Below are 15333 nucleotides of genomic sequence, written 5' to 3' on the forward strand. Positions count from 1 at the left end.
GAAAGAATGAAAGACAGAAAGAAAGAAAGAAAGAAAGGAGAAAAGAAAAGAAAAGAAAAGTAAAGAAAAGAAAAGAAAAGAAAAGACAGGGCCAGGAAGGATTCTCAGCAGAAATATTGCACATTATGTGAGCTCTTGGGCTCATTCCTTGTCACCAGATAAAGAAAAAAAGTTTTAAAAGTGGGGGGGGGGATATGGAGGGGGTAGCTACCTTTTCCACCCCAGGAATATTGGAGCCCATCCTGGAAAGCAGAAAACAGCTTATCAGAAAGGAAATTTTGGTGCCCGGCAACATGCACCTGCTTGAGCACAGACATTACCATGTGCAAGGACCCAAGTTCAAGCTTCCACTCCCCACCGTAAGGGGGACACTTCATAAGTAGTAAAGCACATCTGCATGTATCTTTCTCTCTCCCTCCTTATCTTCCCATCTCTTCTCAATCTCTCTCTGTTCTATCGAGTAAAATAGAAAGGGGAGGAAAAAGGGGGAAATGACTACTGGCAGTGGTGGTGGATTTATCATGCAGGCACTGAGCCTCATGAGTGATAACCCTGGTAGCAATAAGAAAACAGAAAGGAAGGAAGGAAAGAGAGAGGGAGGAGGGAGGAAGGAGAGAAGGAAGGAAGGAAGGAAAGAAGGAAGGAAGGAAGGAAGGAAGGAAGGAAGGAAGGAAGGAAAAGAAGGAAGGAAGGAAGGAAGGAAGGAAAGAAATTTCCCAGAGGAGAAAGCACAAGGCAAGGAGTGTGAAATAAATGAGAAAGTAGATAAAAGGAAGACAGCACAGGGGCTGGGTGGTGGCACACCTGGCTGAGTACACATGTTACTATGCACAAGAACGTGGGTTCAAACTCCCACTCCCCACCTGCAGACGGTAAGCTTTACAAGCAAGAAGTGAAGTAGTACTGCAGGTGTTTTTCTTTCTCCCTCTCTTTTTACTTAATTTAATTAATTGATTTATTATTGCATATAGACAGAGTAATTGATAGAGGAGGGGGAATTAAAAAGGGGAAAGAGTCAGACACTTGGAGCCCTGTTTTACCACTCATAAAGTTTTCCCCCTACAGGTGAGGACCCCGGAGCTTGAACCCAGGTCCTTGGGCACTGTAACATGTGCACTTAACCAGATGTGCCACCACCTGGCCCACTCTCCCTCTTCCTATTCTTCCTTCTCTACTTCTGTCTTCCCTCTAGATTTCTCTCTGTCTCTATCCAATCCAATAAAAGATTTTACCTAAAAAAAAAATTTTAAGGCAATATAGAATGGATAAGGGGCAGTTTACCTGATCGTCAACTGCGTGGCCTCAAAGCTGGGGTGCCCATCAACACCAGAACCACCCAAAGCCACGAAGTTCAAGGAGAAAAGTCCTTTTCAGCAAAGCTCAGAAAAGCTGCAAATCACGTAGGCGTGGGAGACAACTACTCCACAAGGTGGCGCTCTTGCTTTACCAACACACATTTTCTTAAAAACCAAGCAGTTTTCATGGAGTGGAAAAAATTACAGAAATTAGAAAATAATTTGAAAAGTGAATTCCTGGGGACCGAGTGGTGGCGCACTTGGTTGAGTGCACATGTTACAGTGTACAAAGACCTGGGTTCGAGACTCTGGAAAGATTCACGTGTGGTGAAGCTGTGTTGCAGGTGTCTGTCTCTCTCCCTCTATATCTCCCCTTCCTCTCAGTTTCTGGCTGTCCCTATCCAGTAAAAATAAAGATAATTTAAAAAAAATTTTTAGGGGAGTTGGGTGGTAGCGCAGCGGGTTAAGCACACATGGCGCAAAGCACAAGAACCAGCTCAAGGATCCCGGTTGGAGCCCCCAGCTCCCCACCTGCAGGGCATCTCTTCACAAGCAGTGGAGCAGGTCTGCAGGTGTCTCTCTTTCTCTCCCCCTCTCTGTCTTCCCCTCCTCTCTCCATTTCTCTCTGTCCTATCCAACAACGACATCATTAACTGCTGGGAAATTGTGCACTGCCATGTTGTCCCCTCAGGCTATCGCTAGTTCCCAGGAGAGTTGGGACATTCTGTTCCGCCATGTTGTGCCCTCAGGGCATTGTCTATTCCCCGCAATAGTTGCAGTACTATGGTTATTCCTCCCCCTTCCCATTCTCGGGAGAGCTACTCCCATAAAAGCCCTTCTTCTTCCGCACCTCTCTCTCTTGCTGGCCCTTCACTTCGGTGTTTAGACTCAGGAAAGGTTGCTGTGAGAGGTGGCCATTTTTGCTACCTCCACGTGGCCCAACCTGCTTCTCTCTCACCCAACTAACTCTGAGGTGCCAGCACAAATAAAGATTTGTGTTCCCTCTTCCCTCCGGATCTCCTCTCTCTCTTCTCCACAGTGCAGCTTAACAATTAACAACAATAATAATAACCACAATGATGATAAAACAAGGGCAAAAACAAAAAAATAGCCTCCAGGAGCAAAGGATTTGTGGTGCAGGCATGGAGCCCCAGCAATAACCCTGGAGGCAAAAAAAAAAAAAAAAAGAATAGGAAAGTTTCCAGTGGGACACAGAACTCTGGTGGTAGAAACTGTTTGGAATTGTACCCTTGTTATCTTATAATCTTGTTAATCATTATTAAATCACTAATACATTTTTTAAGTTTACAGTTCAGAAAGTGTGTCTAATAAAAATACCCACACAAAGGAAGGGTATCTGGTTGTACACTGGGGTTTAACATAGACAAACTGAGTAGCTGCAGGGCAGTTCTAACTGCTGATTTCTCTCTCTCTCTCTCTCTCTCTCTCTCTCTCACACACACACACACACACACACACGAGCTTGGCATCTCACCCCGTCTTGTCTACAATAACAGCAGGATCTCTCTGCATTTGTCAGCTATCACTCGAAAGTGTTGGCCAGAGCAGAGGTGAGCAAGTTCTCTTGAACACCTGACCTTCTCCAAAAAGGATCCCACCCTTGCTTCCAGCAGCCAGTGGGTGGCAGGAGAGGGCACACATCTACACCTGTTGGGGAGCTAGGGACAAGTAAACTGTCTTGGAGGGGGTAAGCCTCCAGAAGTCTTGCAGTGAACAGACAGAGAGGCTCTTTGTCACCCTAACACAGCAGCTTAATCTTGGAACTTCCCTTCAGGGTTTCAATAGTTAGCCTGAGGGTAGAGAAATTAAAATATGCCTTTCAAATGACAATTTATCATGGCAGTGAGCTTGCATGATCTCTACCAAGAAGATTCTCTGGTGAAAAGTGAGACACTAGAACGTACATCAAGCAGCCCCAATAATATTGGAAAAAACTGAGAATATGTGTGTGTATAATTTTAATATACCTCATATTTTACTATATACTGCCACTAGTTATGGTTATAGTCCAATGCCTGAATAATTCCACCAGTCACCCAGACTTTTTTAAATTTATTCCCTTTTGTTGCCCTTGTTGTTTTATTGTTGTAGTTATTAATGTCTTCATTGTTGGATAGGACAGAGAGAAATGTAAAGAGGAGGGGAAGACAGAGAGGGAGAGGGAAAGATAGACACCTGCAGACCTGCTTCACCACCTGTGAAGCGACTCCCCTGTAGGTGGGGAGCCAGGGGCTCGAACCTGGATCCTTAAGCCGGTCCTTGCTCTTTGTGCCACGTACGCTTAACCCGCTAAGCTACCGTCCGACTCCCCCAGACATTTTTTTTAACCCATATTAACAGTGAAAGATGGGGCCAGGTAATGGTGCACCTGGTTGAGCGCACATGTTACAATGCACAAGGACCCAGGTTCAAGCCTCTGGTCCCCCACCTGCAAGGGAAAAGCTTCTCAAGTGGTGAAGCAGTGCTGCAGGTGTCTGTCTCTCTCCCTTTCTGTCTCTCCCTCCCCTCTTGGTTTCTGGCTATCTCTATCCAATAAATAAATAAACATAATAAAAACTTTTTAAAAGAGAGTGGAAGATGAAGAGAGAAAAAAAGAGACAAAGTGAGAAGGAAAGGCCACAGTCACGCTCCACAGCTCATGAAGCTTCCCCACGGGCAGGTGCTCCCATTTGGTGGCCAGGAGCTCAAAGCTGAGTCCCTGTGCGTGTTTCTCATTAATAAATAAATAAAATCTTTAAAAAAAAAAAAAAGAAAAGAAAGAAAGAAAGGGAGAGAAACAGAGAGATACCTGCAACCCTGCTTCACCACGTGTGAAGCTTTCCTCCTGCAGATGGGGACTGGGGGCCTGAACCTGGTTCGTTGTGCATTGTAACATGTACGCTCAACCAGGTGAGCCACCTCCCAGTCCCTGATTGAATAGGCTTCTCAGCGGCTCCACAAGCTTGGATGAAATCAGGACACAGATACACTTTCAGTTGTTTTTTTCTTTTTTTAATTTGTTTTTGTTTTGTTTTTGTCACCAGGGTTATCACTGGGGCTCAGGGCTTGCACAATTCCACCATTCCCTGTGGCTAAGTTTCTTTCTTTTTCTGATAAGAAGCAGAGAAATAGAGAGGGGGAAAGAAAGGAGAGACCCCTGTAGCACTGTTCCACTGCTCGTGAAGCTTCCCCTCTGCAGGTGGGGACTGGGAATTTGAACTCAGGTCCCTTGCACAGGATAATACATGTGCTGTACCAAGTGCACCACTGCCCAGTGTCCTACCTACTGAGCTCTTAATTTACCAACATTTCATTGTGTTGCAGACATCAAAATGGCTAATTTACAAGCCCACCTATCCTCTTTGGTTTTATCATTTGGCTTCTTTCAAAATGTACTTTTCTACTGTTCGCTTCAGCAGTATAGATACAAAATGTACAATTCTGGGGCTGGGTGGTGGCCCACCTGGTTGAGCGTACATGTTACAATGCACAACGAACCAGGTTCAAGCCCCCAGTCCCCATCTGCAGGAGGAAAGCTTCACACGTGTTGAAGCAGTGTTGCAGGTATCTGTTTCTCTCCCTTTCTTCCTTTCTTTTTTAAAGATTTTATTTATTTATTAATGAGAAACATAGGAGAAGAGAGAAAGAGCCAGACATCACTCTGGTACATGTGCTGCTGGGGACTCAGGACCTCATGCTTGAGAGTCCGATGCTTTATCCACTGCGTCACCTACCGGAACACTGTCTCTCTCTCTTTCTATCACCTCTTTCCTTCTCGATCTCTCGCTTTCTCTATCTAATAAATAAATAAAGATAATAAAAAAATTTTAATGTACAGTTCGAGGGGCCAGGTAGTGGCACACTTGGTTGAGTGCACACGTTACCATGTGCAAGAACTCAGGTTTCAAGCCCCCAGTCCCCACCTGTAGGGGGAGAAGCTTCAAAAGCCATGGAGCTGTGTTGCAGGTATCTCTGTCTCAGTTTCTCCACTTCCCCCTTCCCTCTCCATTTCTCTGTCTCTATCTAATAAGTAAGTAAATATAGTTTTAAAAATATATTTATTTATTCCCTTTTGTTGCCCTAGTTGTAGTTATTATTGTTGTTGTTATTAATGTCATCGTTGTTGGATAGGACAGAGAGAAATGGAGAGAGGAGGGAAGACAGAGAGGGGAAGAGAAAGATAGACACCTGCAGACCTGTTGCACCACTTGTGAAACGAATCCCCTGCAGATGGGGAGCCAGGGGCTTGAACCGGGATCCTTATGCCAATCCTTGTGCTTTGCGCCACGTGTGCTTAACCCACTGCTCTGTCGCCCAACTCCCAGTAAATGTTTTTAATGTCCTGTTCTTTTTTGATGGCAAGTATTTCTTCCTTTAACAAGTACTGTCCTGTTTTTAAATTTGTTTGTTTGGTTGGTTTTATTTATTTGATAGAGACAGAAGAAACAGGAGAGTAGGAGAAAGACATCTGCAGCATTGCTTCACTGCTTACAGAGTGCCCCTCCCCCATACACACACAGGTGGGGACTGGGGACTTGAGGGACTTGCCCAGGACCTTGAGCATGGTAACATGTGTGCTTGGAGAGGTTGTGGAGGGAAAAGGTCATCTCCTACATTGCTGGTAGGAATGTAAGTTGGTCCAGGCCCTGTGGAGATACATCATAACTCTAGAAATGGACCTGCCTTAGAACCCAGAAGTCCCTCTCCTAGGGATTTACCCAGGGAAAACAAAACACACCTATCTGCAAAAACTTATGAACATCAATGTTCATAGCAGCATGATTTGTAATAGCCTAAACTTGGAAGCAACCCAGATGCCCCACAACAGATGAATGGCTAAGAAAGTTGTGATATATAGATCATTCTAGATTTCTTTTTTAAAATTAATTTCTTTTTAAAACAATTTTTATTTATTTATTATTGGACAGAGACAGAAATTGAGAGAGGAAAGAGAGATAGAGAAGGAGAGAGACAGAAAGATGCCTGCAGCCGTGTTTCACCATTTGTGAAGCTTTCCCTCTGCAGGTGAGGACCGGAGGCTTGAACCCCCAGGTCTTTGTGTACTGTAATGTGTGTGCTCAACCAAGTGCGCAACCACCCTGCCCCTAAATTAATTAATTTTCACCAGTCCTATCACCAAAGGTCTGTGTCCCCATGCCCATCCCCATGGATAACCATTATAGTTCTCCCACAGTTTTAGAAATAGGTTGATATTTTTTTCCCATTTGTACACTCAATTCTCTATATTCGGCATATGAGCGAAATCATTCTGTATTTGTTCTTCACCTCCTTGCTTGCTTCACTGAGTGTAATCTTCTCAAACTCCATCCACTTTATCCCAAAGGACTTTTTTTTTTTTCATACAGTCAAGTACTAGATTTCTTTATGCATTTGAAAGTTGTTGCTTTATTCTGAAGCTGTGGGTTTGGATTCTTTTCCTTCCACATTCTTTCCATGCCTGCATCTGCGTAGCTTTTGTAACACTAATGCTTTTGCAGCTGCCTCTTATGGTCCGCTTCCCACAGGGCCCTAAGCTCAGAATTAGACTGTTGGGGGCCAGGCGGTAGTGCTCTGGGTTAAATGTACTGTAAGTTAAGTATACGGCAAGCACATGGACCCAGGCAAGGATCCCTGTTGGAGCCCTGACAGTAAATACAATATAGTTTGTACATGTATAACATTCCCCAGTTTTTCATATAACAATACAACCCCCACTAGGTCCTCTGTCATCCTTTTTGGACCTGTATTCTGCCCCCACACCTACCCCAGAGTCTTTTACTTTGGCGCAATACACCAACAATAGAACCAAGCTCAGGTTCTACTTGTGTTTTCTCTTCTGATCTTGTTTCTCAGCTTCTGCCTGAGAGTGAGATCATCCCATATTCATCCTTCTTTTTCTAACTTATTTCACTCAACATGAATTTTTCAATCTCCATCCAAGATCGGCTGAAAACGGTGAAGTCACCATTTTTTACAGCTGAGTAGTATTCCATTGTGTATATAGACCACAACTTGCTCAGCCACTCATCTGTTGTTGGACACCTGGGTTGCTTCCAGGTTTTGGCTATTACAAATTGTGCTGCTAAGAACATATGTGTACACAGATCTTTTTGGATGGGTGTGTTGGGTTCCTTAGGATATATCCCCAGGAGAAGAATTGCAAGATCATAGGGTAGGTCCATTTCTAGCCTTCTGAGAGTTCTCCAGACTGTTCTCCAGAGGTTGGACCAATTTACATTCCCACCAGCAGTGCAGGAGAGTTTCTTTGACCCCACAACCTCTCCAGCATTTGTTGTTGATACCTTTTCTGATGTATGACATCCTCACAGGAGTGAGGTGGTATCTCATTGCTGTCTTTATTTGCATTTCTCTGACAATCAGAGATTTGGAGCATTTTTTCATGTGTTTCTCGGCCTTTTGGATCTCTTCTGTGGTGAATATTCTGTCCATGTCCTCTCCCCATTTTTGGATGGAATTATTTGTTTTCTTGTTGTTGAGTTTGGCAAGCTCTTTATATATGTTGGTTATTAAACTCTTGTCTAATGTATGGCATGTAAAGATCTTCTCCCATTCTGTGAGGGGTCTCTTGGTTTGGGTAGTGGTTTCTTTTTAGCTGTGCAGAAACTTTTTAATTTGATGTAGTCCCATGGGTGGATGCTTGCCTTAGTCTTCTTTGTAACTGGATTCATTTCATTGAAGATATCTTTAAAATTTATGTGGAAAATAGTTCTGCCAATATTTTCCTCTAAGTATCTGATAGTTTCTGGTCTAACATCCAAGTCCTTGATCCACTTGGAATTTACTTTTGTATTTGGTGAAATATAGTGGTTCAGTCATTCTTCTGTATGTTTCAACCCATTGTTTCCAACACCATTCGTTGAAGAGACTCTGCTTTCCCCACTTAATAGTCTGGACACCTTCATCAAAGATTAGATGTCCATAGGTGTGGGGTCCCCCATCAGTTTTTTTTTTTTTAGATTTTATTTATTTATTGATGATAAAGATAGGAGGAAAGAGAGAAAGAACCAGACATCACTCTGGTACATGTGCTGCCGGGGCTTGAACATTTATCCACTGCACCACCTCCCAGACTACCCCCCTTCAGTTTTTTTTTTTTTTTGATATTTATTTATTTCCTTTTGCTGCCCTTGTTGTTTTATTGTTGTTGGTGTCGTTGTTGGATAGGACAGAGAGAAATGGAGAGAGGAGGGGAAGACAGAGAGGGGGAGAGAAAGACAGACACCTGCAGAAGTGCTTCACTGCCTGGGAAGCGACTCCCCTGCAGGTGGGGAGCTGGGGGCTTGAACCGGGTTCCTTGTGACAGTCCTTGTGCTTTGCGCCACATGTTCTTAACCTGCTGTACTACAGCCAGTCTCTCCCCCTCCCCCCACCATCAGTTTTAAAGGGAGTGTGGGACAGTTCTGATCTTTGAAAATGTACTGGCTGGACTGAGGAGATAGCATAATTGTTATGCAAATGACTTTCATTCCTGAGGTTCCTATGGTCCCACCTTTAATCCCCAGCACCACCTTAAACCAAAACTGAGCAGTGCTCTGGTCTCTTTCTTTCTTTTTCTCTCTCACTAAAAACAGAATATTAAAAAAAAAAAAAAAAAAGGGCCTGGATAGTGGTACACCTGGTTGAGTGCATATGTTACAGTGCACAAAGACCAAGGTTTGAGCCCCCCAGTCCCCACCTACAGGGGAAAAGCTTTGTGAAAGGTGAAGCAGGGCTGCAGGTGTCTCTCTGTCTCTCTCCCTATGTCCTCCTTCCCTTTTGATTTCTGGCTGTCTCTATCCAATAAATAAAGACAATTAAAAAATTAAAAGAAAAAAGAACATGTACTGGCTGACAAAATAGCTCACTTGGATAGTGCACTGCTTTGGCATGTGAGCAGTGCAGCTTCGCACCCAGTGCTAACAGCAACAGAGGAAGTTTCAGTGCTGTGTCTCTTGCTCCCTCTCACACAAAATAAATGAATAGTAGGGGCTGTGTGGTGGCCTGCTGAGCATACACCTAGCCATGTGCAATGACCCAGGTTCAACCTCCCAGTCCACACCTGCAAGGGGGGAGCTTTATGGATGGTGGAGCAGTGCTACAGCTGCCTCTTTCTCTCTCCCTGTCTCACCCTCCCCTCTCAATTTCTCTCTGCCTATATCCAAAATAAATAAAACTTTTAAATATACTTAAGTCACACACGTGGCATGGCTCCATGATAGACTAACCTAAGACTTATCCCCAGGCCTTAAGCATGCTAGTAATGCCCTCTGCCTGCAGAGCTCTGAAGGGTAGCTAGCTTTGAATTGCAGAGGGTGTGGGAAGGACAATGGCCTTCAGCATTGTCAATCCAGATTCCATCTGGAAGGTGTTCGAACTCCCTGTAGCAGTCTCTCTGGACCAGCAGTTGAAATGTATCCACTTTAACTTGGATAAACTCACCTTGCCACTGAGATAACTTTCAAGGCCTAAGATCTAGGAGACTAAACTATCTCACAGTCTTTGTTATTTCCAGGAGGTGGTACAAAGGATTAAACATTGGACTGGGGAGTCCAATCCTGAGCTCCTGAGTTCAGTCCCCACATGGAATGTGCTACAGTGATGCTCTGCTTCTCTCTCTCTCTGGCTGATGAACAAATCTCTGTGTGTGTGTTTAATAAGGCTTCTGTTATTTCCAGTACTAATGTGCAGCTGCTAAGTATTTTAATATATATATATATATATATATGTATGTGTATATATATATATATATTTAAATGAGAGAGATAGAGAGAGAAAGATACAGACACCAGCTCTGCTCAGCTCTGGTTTATGGAGGTGCTGGGGATTGAGCCTGGGACCGCAAAGCCTGAGGTAACAAAGTCTTTTGTATAACCATTATGCTATCTTCCCAGTCTACATATTATTATTTTTTTATTCCTTTAACTATCTTTATTTACTTACTGGATAGATAGAAATTGAGAGGGGAAGGGGAAGGGGAAATAGGAAGAGAGACACAGAGACATCTGCAGTCCTGCTTCATCACTTGTGAAGCTTTTCCCTTGCAGGTGGGGACAAGGGGCTTGAACCCAGGTGTGTGCACTCAACCAGGTGCACCACCACCCGGTCCCCATATTATTTTCTTTGACTAGTGAAACTGGACAGCAAAAGACTCAAGTTTTTCAAAAATGTATCTTTATCTATTGGATAGAAAGCCAGAAATTGAGAGGGTAGGGGAGATAGTCAGACAGAGAGAGAGGTACGTACCTGCAGCACTGCTTCACCACCTGCAAAGCCTTCTCCCTGCAGGTGGGGACTGGGTCTTCAACTGTGTCCTTGCATATTGTAACATATGTGTCAACCAGGTGCACCACCACCAGGCCCCTCAAAAAACCCTGAACTTTTTAGGGAGGTAGGGTGCTCTGACAGGTGTGAGGGAGGGGAAAATGTTGGCAGACACAGGAGACTTAGGGACCAACCTTCTAGTCTATGCCCCCCTCCATAGATATAAAAAGATAGCTCATTACTGCAAAGGGGGTGGGGGGGGCTGAGTAGGAAAGCTACTGGTCTCAGATTTGCATAAAACTTTTTTTCCCTCTCTCTCTCTTAAGGTAAAAGGCTAGTGTGGCAGAGTTGTACTTTCATTGGCAAAAGCTTAAAAAAAAAGTACCAATGTGTGTCCATGTTCATTACCTCTGCAACACACTATTAAGGAGGACACTTGCTTCCTGGCCTCCTTAGTGATAATAGCAGATTGAAACCTCAGTGTCAGGGACAAGTGGAGGCGCACCTGGTTGAGTCCACATGTTCCACTTCACAAGGACCTGGGTTCGAGCTACTGCTGCTCAACTGAAGAAGGGAAGCTTGGAGAATAGTGAAGCAGTGCTGCAGGTCTTTTTCTCTTGATTTCTGGCTGTCTCTATCAAATAAAGAAAAAAATATTTAAAAAAAAAAAGGGAGTCGGCTGGTAGCAGTGGGTTAAGCGCAGGTGGCAGCAATGGCGCAAGGACCAGCATAAGGGTCCGGGTTCACTGATGGGGAGTCGTTCCCCAGGGAGTGAATCTAAGAATGCTTTAGATCACACTCAGCGCTTAGCGTTGTATGGTGTGAATGCTTCTAGAGTCACAGGCACTCTTTCTCCAGCAGTGAAGCTTTCCATATAAGGGGCGGGGAGGGGGCTGCTGTTCACCTTCTCTTTCAAGCTGAAGTTTGGGTTACCAATGGAACCTGCTGACAGTGAGTCTCCTCTCCGGCAGGGGTTCCCAGGAAACAATCAGGCAGGTGCAGCGAGATGCCTGAGGGAAGGGCTGGGGAGACAGCTCAGCGGCGGAGCACAGGTCCTGCAAGACCGGGCCCCAGCTCCCAGGTTCGAGCCCCGGCACTGTCAACCACCAGAGCTGAGCAGGGGGACTCAATTCCCTGTCATACTAACACAAGCACTGGGAGCTGGCTGGGAAGGTGGTGAGGCAAGGCTCGCAAGCATGAGGTCCTGGTTGGTCCCGGGCAGCGCGTATCCTGGAGTCTGTCGAGCAGAACTCTAGCCCGGCGGCGGGGATCTTGATCCACCCTGGGGCGAGGTCCTGCTCCCAGAGAGAGAGGGGCGGCCCCAGGCAACGCCCAGAGGCCTCTGGAGGACAGGTTTGTACGTAGAGCCCCTCGCGGGGGCACACGGAGATGCAAGTCTTTCCACGGCCCCCGGTTCCTGAGGCCTCACTCAGCTCACAAGTCAAGCACCGGCGGTTATCAGCCATCCCGGGAAGTGTCTGCGCCGGTGTGAACCCCAATGCGCTGGCGCAGCCCCTGACGCAACCCCGCCCCTGCTGACGCGAAGCCCCGCCCCGATAGAGCGCAAGGCACGCCCCTGTGGATGCGGAAGCTCTAACGCGAAGGCCCCGCCCCCTCCGGAATGCCTTCGTAGCACGGGCCCCGCTCCCAAATGTAGGCCCCGCCCCCTACGACGCCCTTTCACAGCAAGGCCCCGCCCCGACGCGCTGGCTCCGCCCCCGGTGGCGCGACGGGGCGGGGCCGCGGGGATGCGGGGCGCGGGGTTGGCCTGGGACTTCCAGGAGCCTTGGGCGGTCCCTCCCGGGGGCCGCGCCAGGGAGGCGGAGCGCAGGGCCGAGGAGCCACCCGCCGCCCGCTCGTCGCCGCCTCCGGGGCCTCGTCGCGCCCCAGGCCCCACGGGTGCCGAGAGCCGCGGGCCGAACATGGCGCCGTGGACGTTCTGGCGCGGCTGCCAGCGCGTCGTGGGCTGGGTGCCGGTGCTCTTCATCGCCTTCGTGGTTGTCTGGTCCTACTACGCGTACGTGGTGAAGCTGTGCGTGCGTGAGTACCGCGGCGGCGGCGGGCGGGGCGCGGGGCTCCCGGCCTGTTCCGCCCCCATCCTGGCAGAGCCTCGCTTTGTCCTCCGGGCGGGGGGGGGGGCGCCACGGGGGGCGCCTGCGGTGGGGGGGGGGGCGGGCAGGTGGCCGCCTGCTGTACGCGCGGGGACAGGCAGGTGTCCTAGTTGGGCTGGTCTTTTTCTGCCCGCTGACACCAGGCAGGTGGTCTCTTCCTATTGGATGGCGATAGGTGGACTTTTCCTTGTGTCCCGCTGGAGGCATGTCACTAGAGAGGAGGCATGGACACCTGCTTCTGAATTTTGGTGATACCTGACCCATTTTGTCGTTTCAGATCTGAATCCAGTAACATGAAATATTGTAAGACAAGGGGTGAAACTACATATGCGTTTCTGGCTAGTTACTCTTAAGTTTATGTTGAATTTGGAGCCTTAGGAGAGAACTGTGGAAACTTAATTTTCTGTCATTGTCAGCTCTGAGATCTCAGTTTACTTTTCTCATTAATCTCTAGCACCCGGTTCCTCATCTGAGCCCCCGGAAGGAAGGACTAATATTGCGTTCAGGACACTAAGAGAATTTCAGGTGCTGGTTTGCATAGATTGTCATTAAGATTGAAGGAAATTGGTGATCCGGAGGTGGCTCAGTGGATAAAGTGCTGCACTCTCAAACATGAGGTCCTCAGTTTGATCCCTGGCATTTCAGGGATTGCCAGAGTGATGCTCTGGTTCTCTCACTAGTAAACAGATAAATCTTAAAAAAAAAAAAGAAAAGAAAAAGAAAAAAAGAAAAGAAAGAAAAAGGAAAAAAGGCTGGGCAGTGGCATACCGATTGAGTGAACACATTATCATGTCCAAGGATTCCTGTTCGAGCCCCACTCCCCACCTGCATGGGGGGACACTTCATGAATGGTGAAGCAGGTGTGCAGGTGTCTTTCTCTCTTCCTATCGCCCCCTCAATTTCTCTCTGTTCTGTCAAATAAAACAGGGGTGGGAGGATAGGAAATGGCTACAGGGAGTGGTGGATTTGTCTTGGCAGGCATGGAGCCCCAACAAAAAAAGGAAATTGTTAGTCACAACATTGGGTGTTTTGGGCAGGGATAGATAGCATAATGTTATGCAAAGAGACTCTCGTGCCTGAGACTCTAAAGTCCCAGGTTCAATCCCCCCACCACCATAAACCAGAGCTGTGCAGTGGTCTGGTAGAAAAATAATGATGATAATAATAATAAAGCATTGGGTGTTACTACTATGTGAAACTTTTTGAATACCGTCTTAGGTTAATGACTCATATGCTTGAGTTATGCAGCTTTATTAGACTGTAACATCTCCAGGTTGTCTGTCGTGTCCATTGTCCTTGGCTTCTGTTAACTCCCATTGAAACCTGAAGATCAAATGGCAGTCCCCTTTTTTTCTTTATTTCTTTATTGGGAGGATTAATAGTTTACAGTCAGCAGTAAAATACAGAGTTTATACATGTTAACATTTCTCAGTTTTCCACATAACAATTCAACCTCCTCTAGGTCCTCTGCCATCATGTTCCAGGACCTGAACCCTCCTCCCCTCATCCCAGAGTCTTTTACTTCAGTGCAATACACCAAACCCAGTCCAAGTTCTATTTTGTGTTTTCTTAATTTTTCAGCTTCTCTTTTTATAAAAAATTTTTATTTATTTCCTTTTGTTGCCCTTGTTTTATTATTGTTGTAGTTATTATTGTTGTTATTGATGTCCTTGGATAGGGCAGAGAGAAATGGAGAGAGGAGGGGAAGACAGAGAGAGGAAGAGAAAGACAGACACCTGCAGACCTGCTTCACCACCTGTGAAGCGAACCCCTTGCAGGTGGGGAGCTGAGGACTCGAACCAGGATCCTTATGCATGCTCTTGTGTTTTGTGCCACCTGTGCTTAACCCGCTACGCTACCGCCCGACTCCCCAGCTTCTCTCTTTTTAAAAAATTTTTTAAATTATCTTTATTTATTGGGTAGAGACAGCCAGAAATTGAGAGGGGAGGGAGAGATAGAGAGGGAGAGAGACACCTGCAACACTGCTTCACCACTCATGAAGCTTTCCCTCTGCAGGTGGGGACTGAGGGTTCAAACCAGTGTTGATGTGCAATGTAACATGTACCCTCAAACAAGTGCACCACCACCTGGCCCTTCAGTTTCTCTCTCTCTCTCTCTCTCTCTCTCTCTCTTTTTATTATTAGTGATTTGATACTGATAGACAAGATTGTGGGTTAAGAGGGGTACAATTCACAGAATTTCACCACCAGCATGCCATATCCCATCCTCTTCTTTGGAAGCTTCCTTATTCTTCATCCCTCTGGGAGTATGATCTGAAGATCTCTATGGAGCACAAAAGGGGAGGTCTGGCTTCTGTAATTGCTTCTCTGATAGACATGGTTATTGACAGGTCGATCTGTACCCCACCCTGTCTCTTCCTTTCCCTAGTGGGGCAGAGCTCTGGGGAGGTGGGATTCCAGAATACATTAGTCAGGTCATCTGGCCAGGGCAGGAAGGTTGGCATCCTGCCAGTATTTTTCAACTTCTGTTTAAGAGTGAGATCATCCCATATTCATCCTTCTCTTTCTGACTTATCTCACTTAACATTATTCCTTCAAGCTCTGTCCAAGATGTGAAAGCAGTCCCTTCTATCCCAGTTTCTAGACCAAATCCATGTTTTTTTGAAAGCTGTCATCATTACATACCCTTAAAAAAATCTGTATGAA

At 46.3% G+C, this 15333-nt stretch overlaps 1 protein-coding gene and 1 long non-coding RNA gene across 7 annotated transcripts in view; one reads left to right on the top strand and one right to left on the bottom strand.

Annotated features, from left to right (window-relative positions):
* Positions 1-12035, bottom strand: part of LOC132539449 (uncharacterized) — a 50760-nt gene extending 38725 nt beyond the window's left edge. Inside the window, exons 1-2 of one of the 2 annotated variants that reach the window (XR_009550737.1) lie at positions 11461-12035; positions 11062-11190 (exon numbers count right to left, since the gene is read on the bottom strand). This is a non-coding gene — a long non-coding RNA (uncharacterized LOC132539449). Of the gene's footprint in view, positions 1-10875; positions 11191-11460 lie in introns of those variants that run through there. The other variant, XR_009550736.1, reaches the window with a different exon arrangement.
* A 259-nt stretch (positions 12036-12294) lies between these two features.
* The window catches only part of ZDHHC20 (zinc finger DHHC-type palmitoyltransferase 20), a 78378-nt gene continuing 75339 nt past the window's right edge, over positions 12295-15333 (top strand). For 2 of the 5 annotated variants that reach the window (XM_060194720.1, XM_060194721.1), the window contains exon 1: positions 12295-12596. In XM_060194720.1, the coding sequence (XP_060050703.1) occupies positions 12305-12596 (292 nt within the window). In that variant the 5' untranslated portion in view covers positions 12295-12304. Of the gene's footprint in view, positions 12597-13121; positions 13193-15333 lie in introns of those variants that run through there. The other 3 variants (XM_060194718.1, XM_060194719.1, XM_060194722.1) reach the window with 2 other exon arrangements.

The sequence above is a fragment of the Erinaceus europaeus genome, chromosome 7 (assembly GCF_950295315.1).
Source record: "Erinaceus europaeus chromosome 7, mEriEur2.1, whole genome shotgun sequence".
Classification (NCBI taxonomy): Eukaryota; Metazoa; Chordata; class Mammalia; order Eulipotyphla; family Erinaceidae; genus Erinaceus; species Erinaceus europaeus.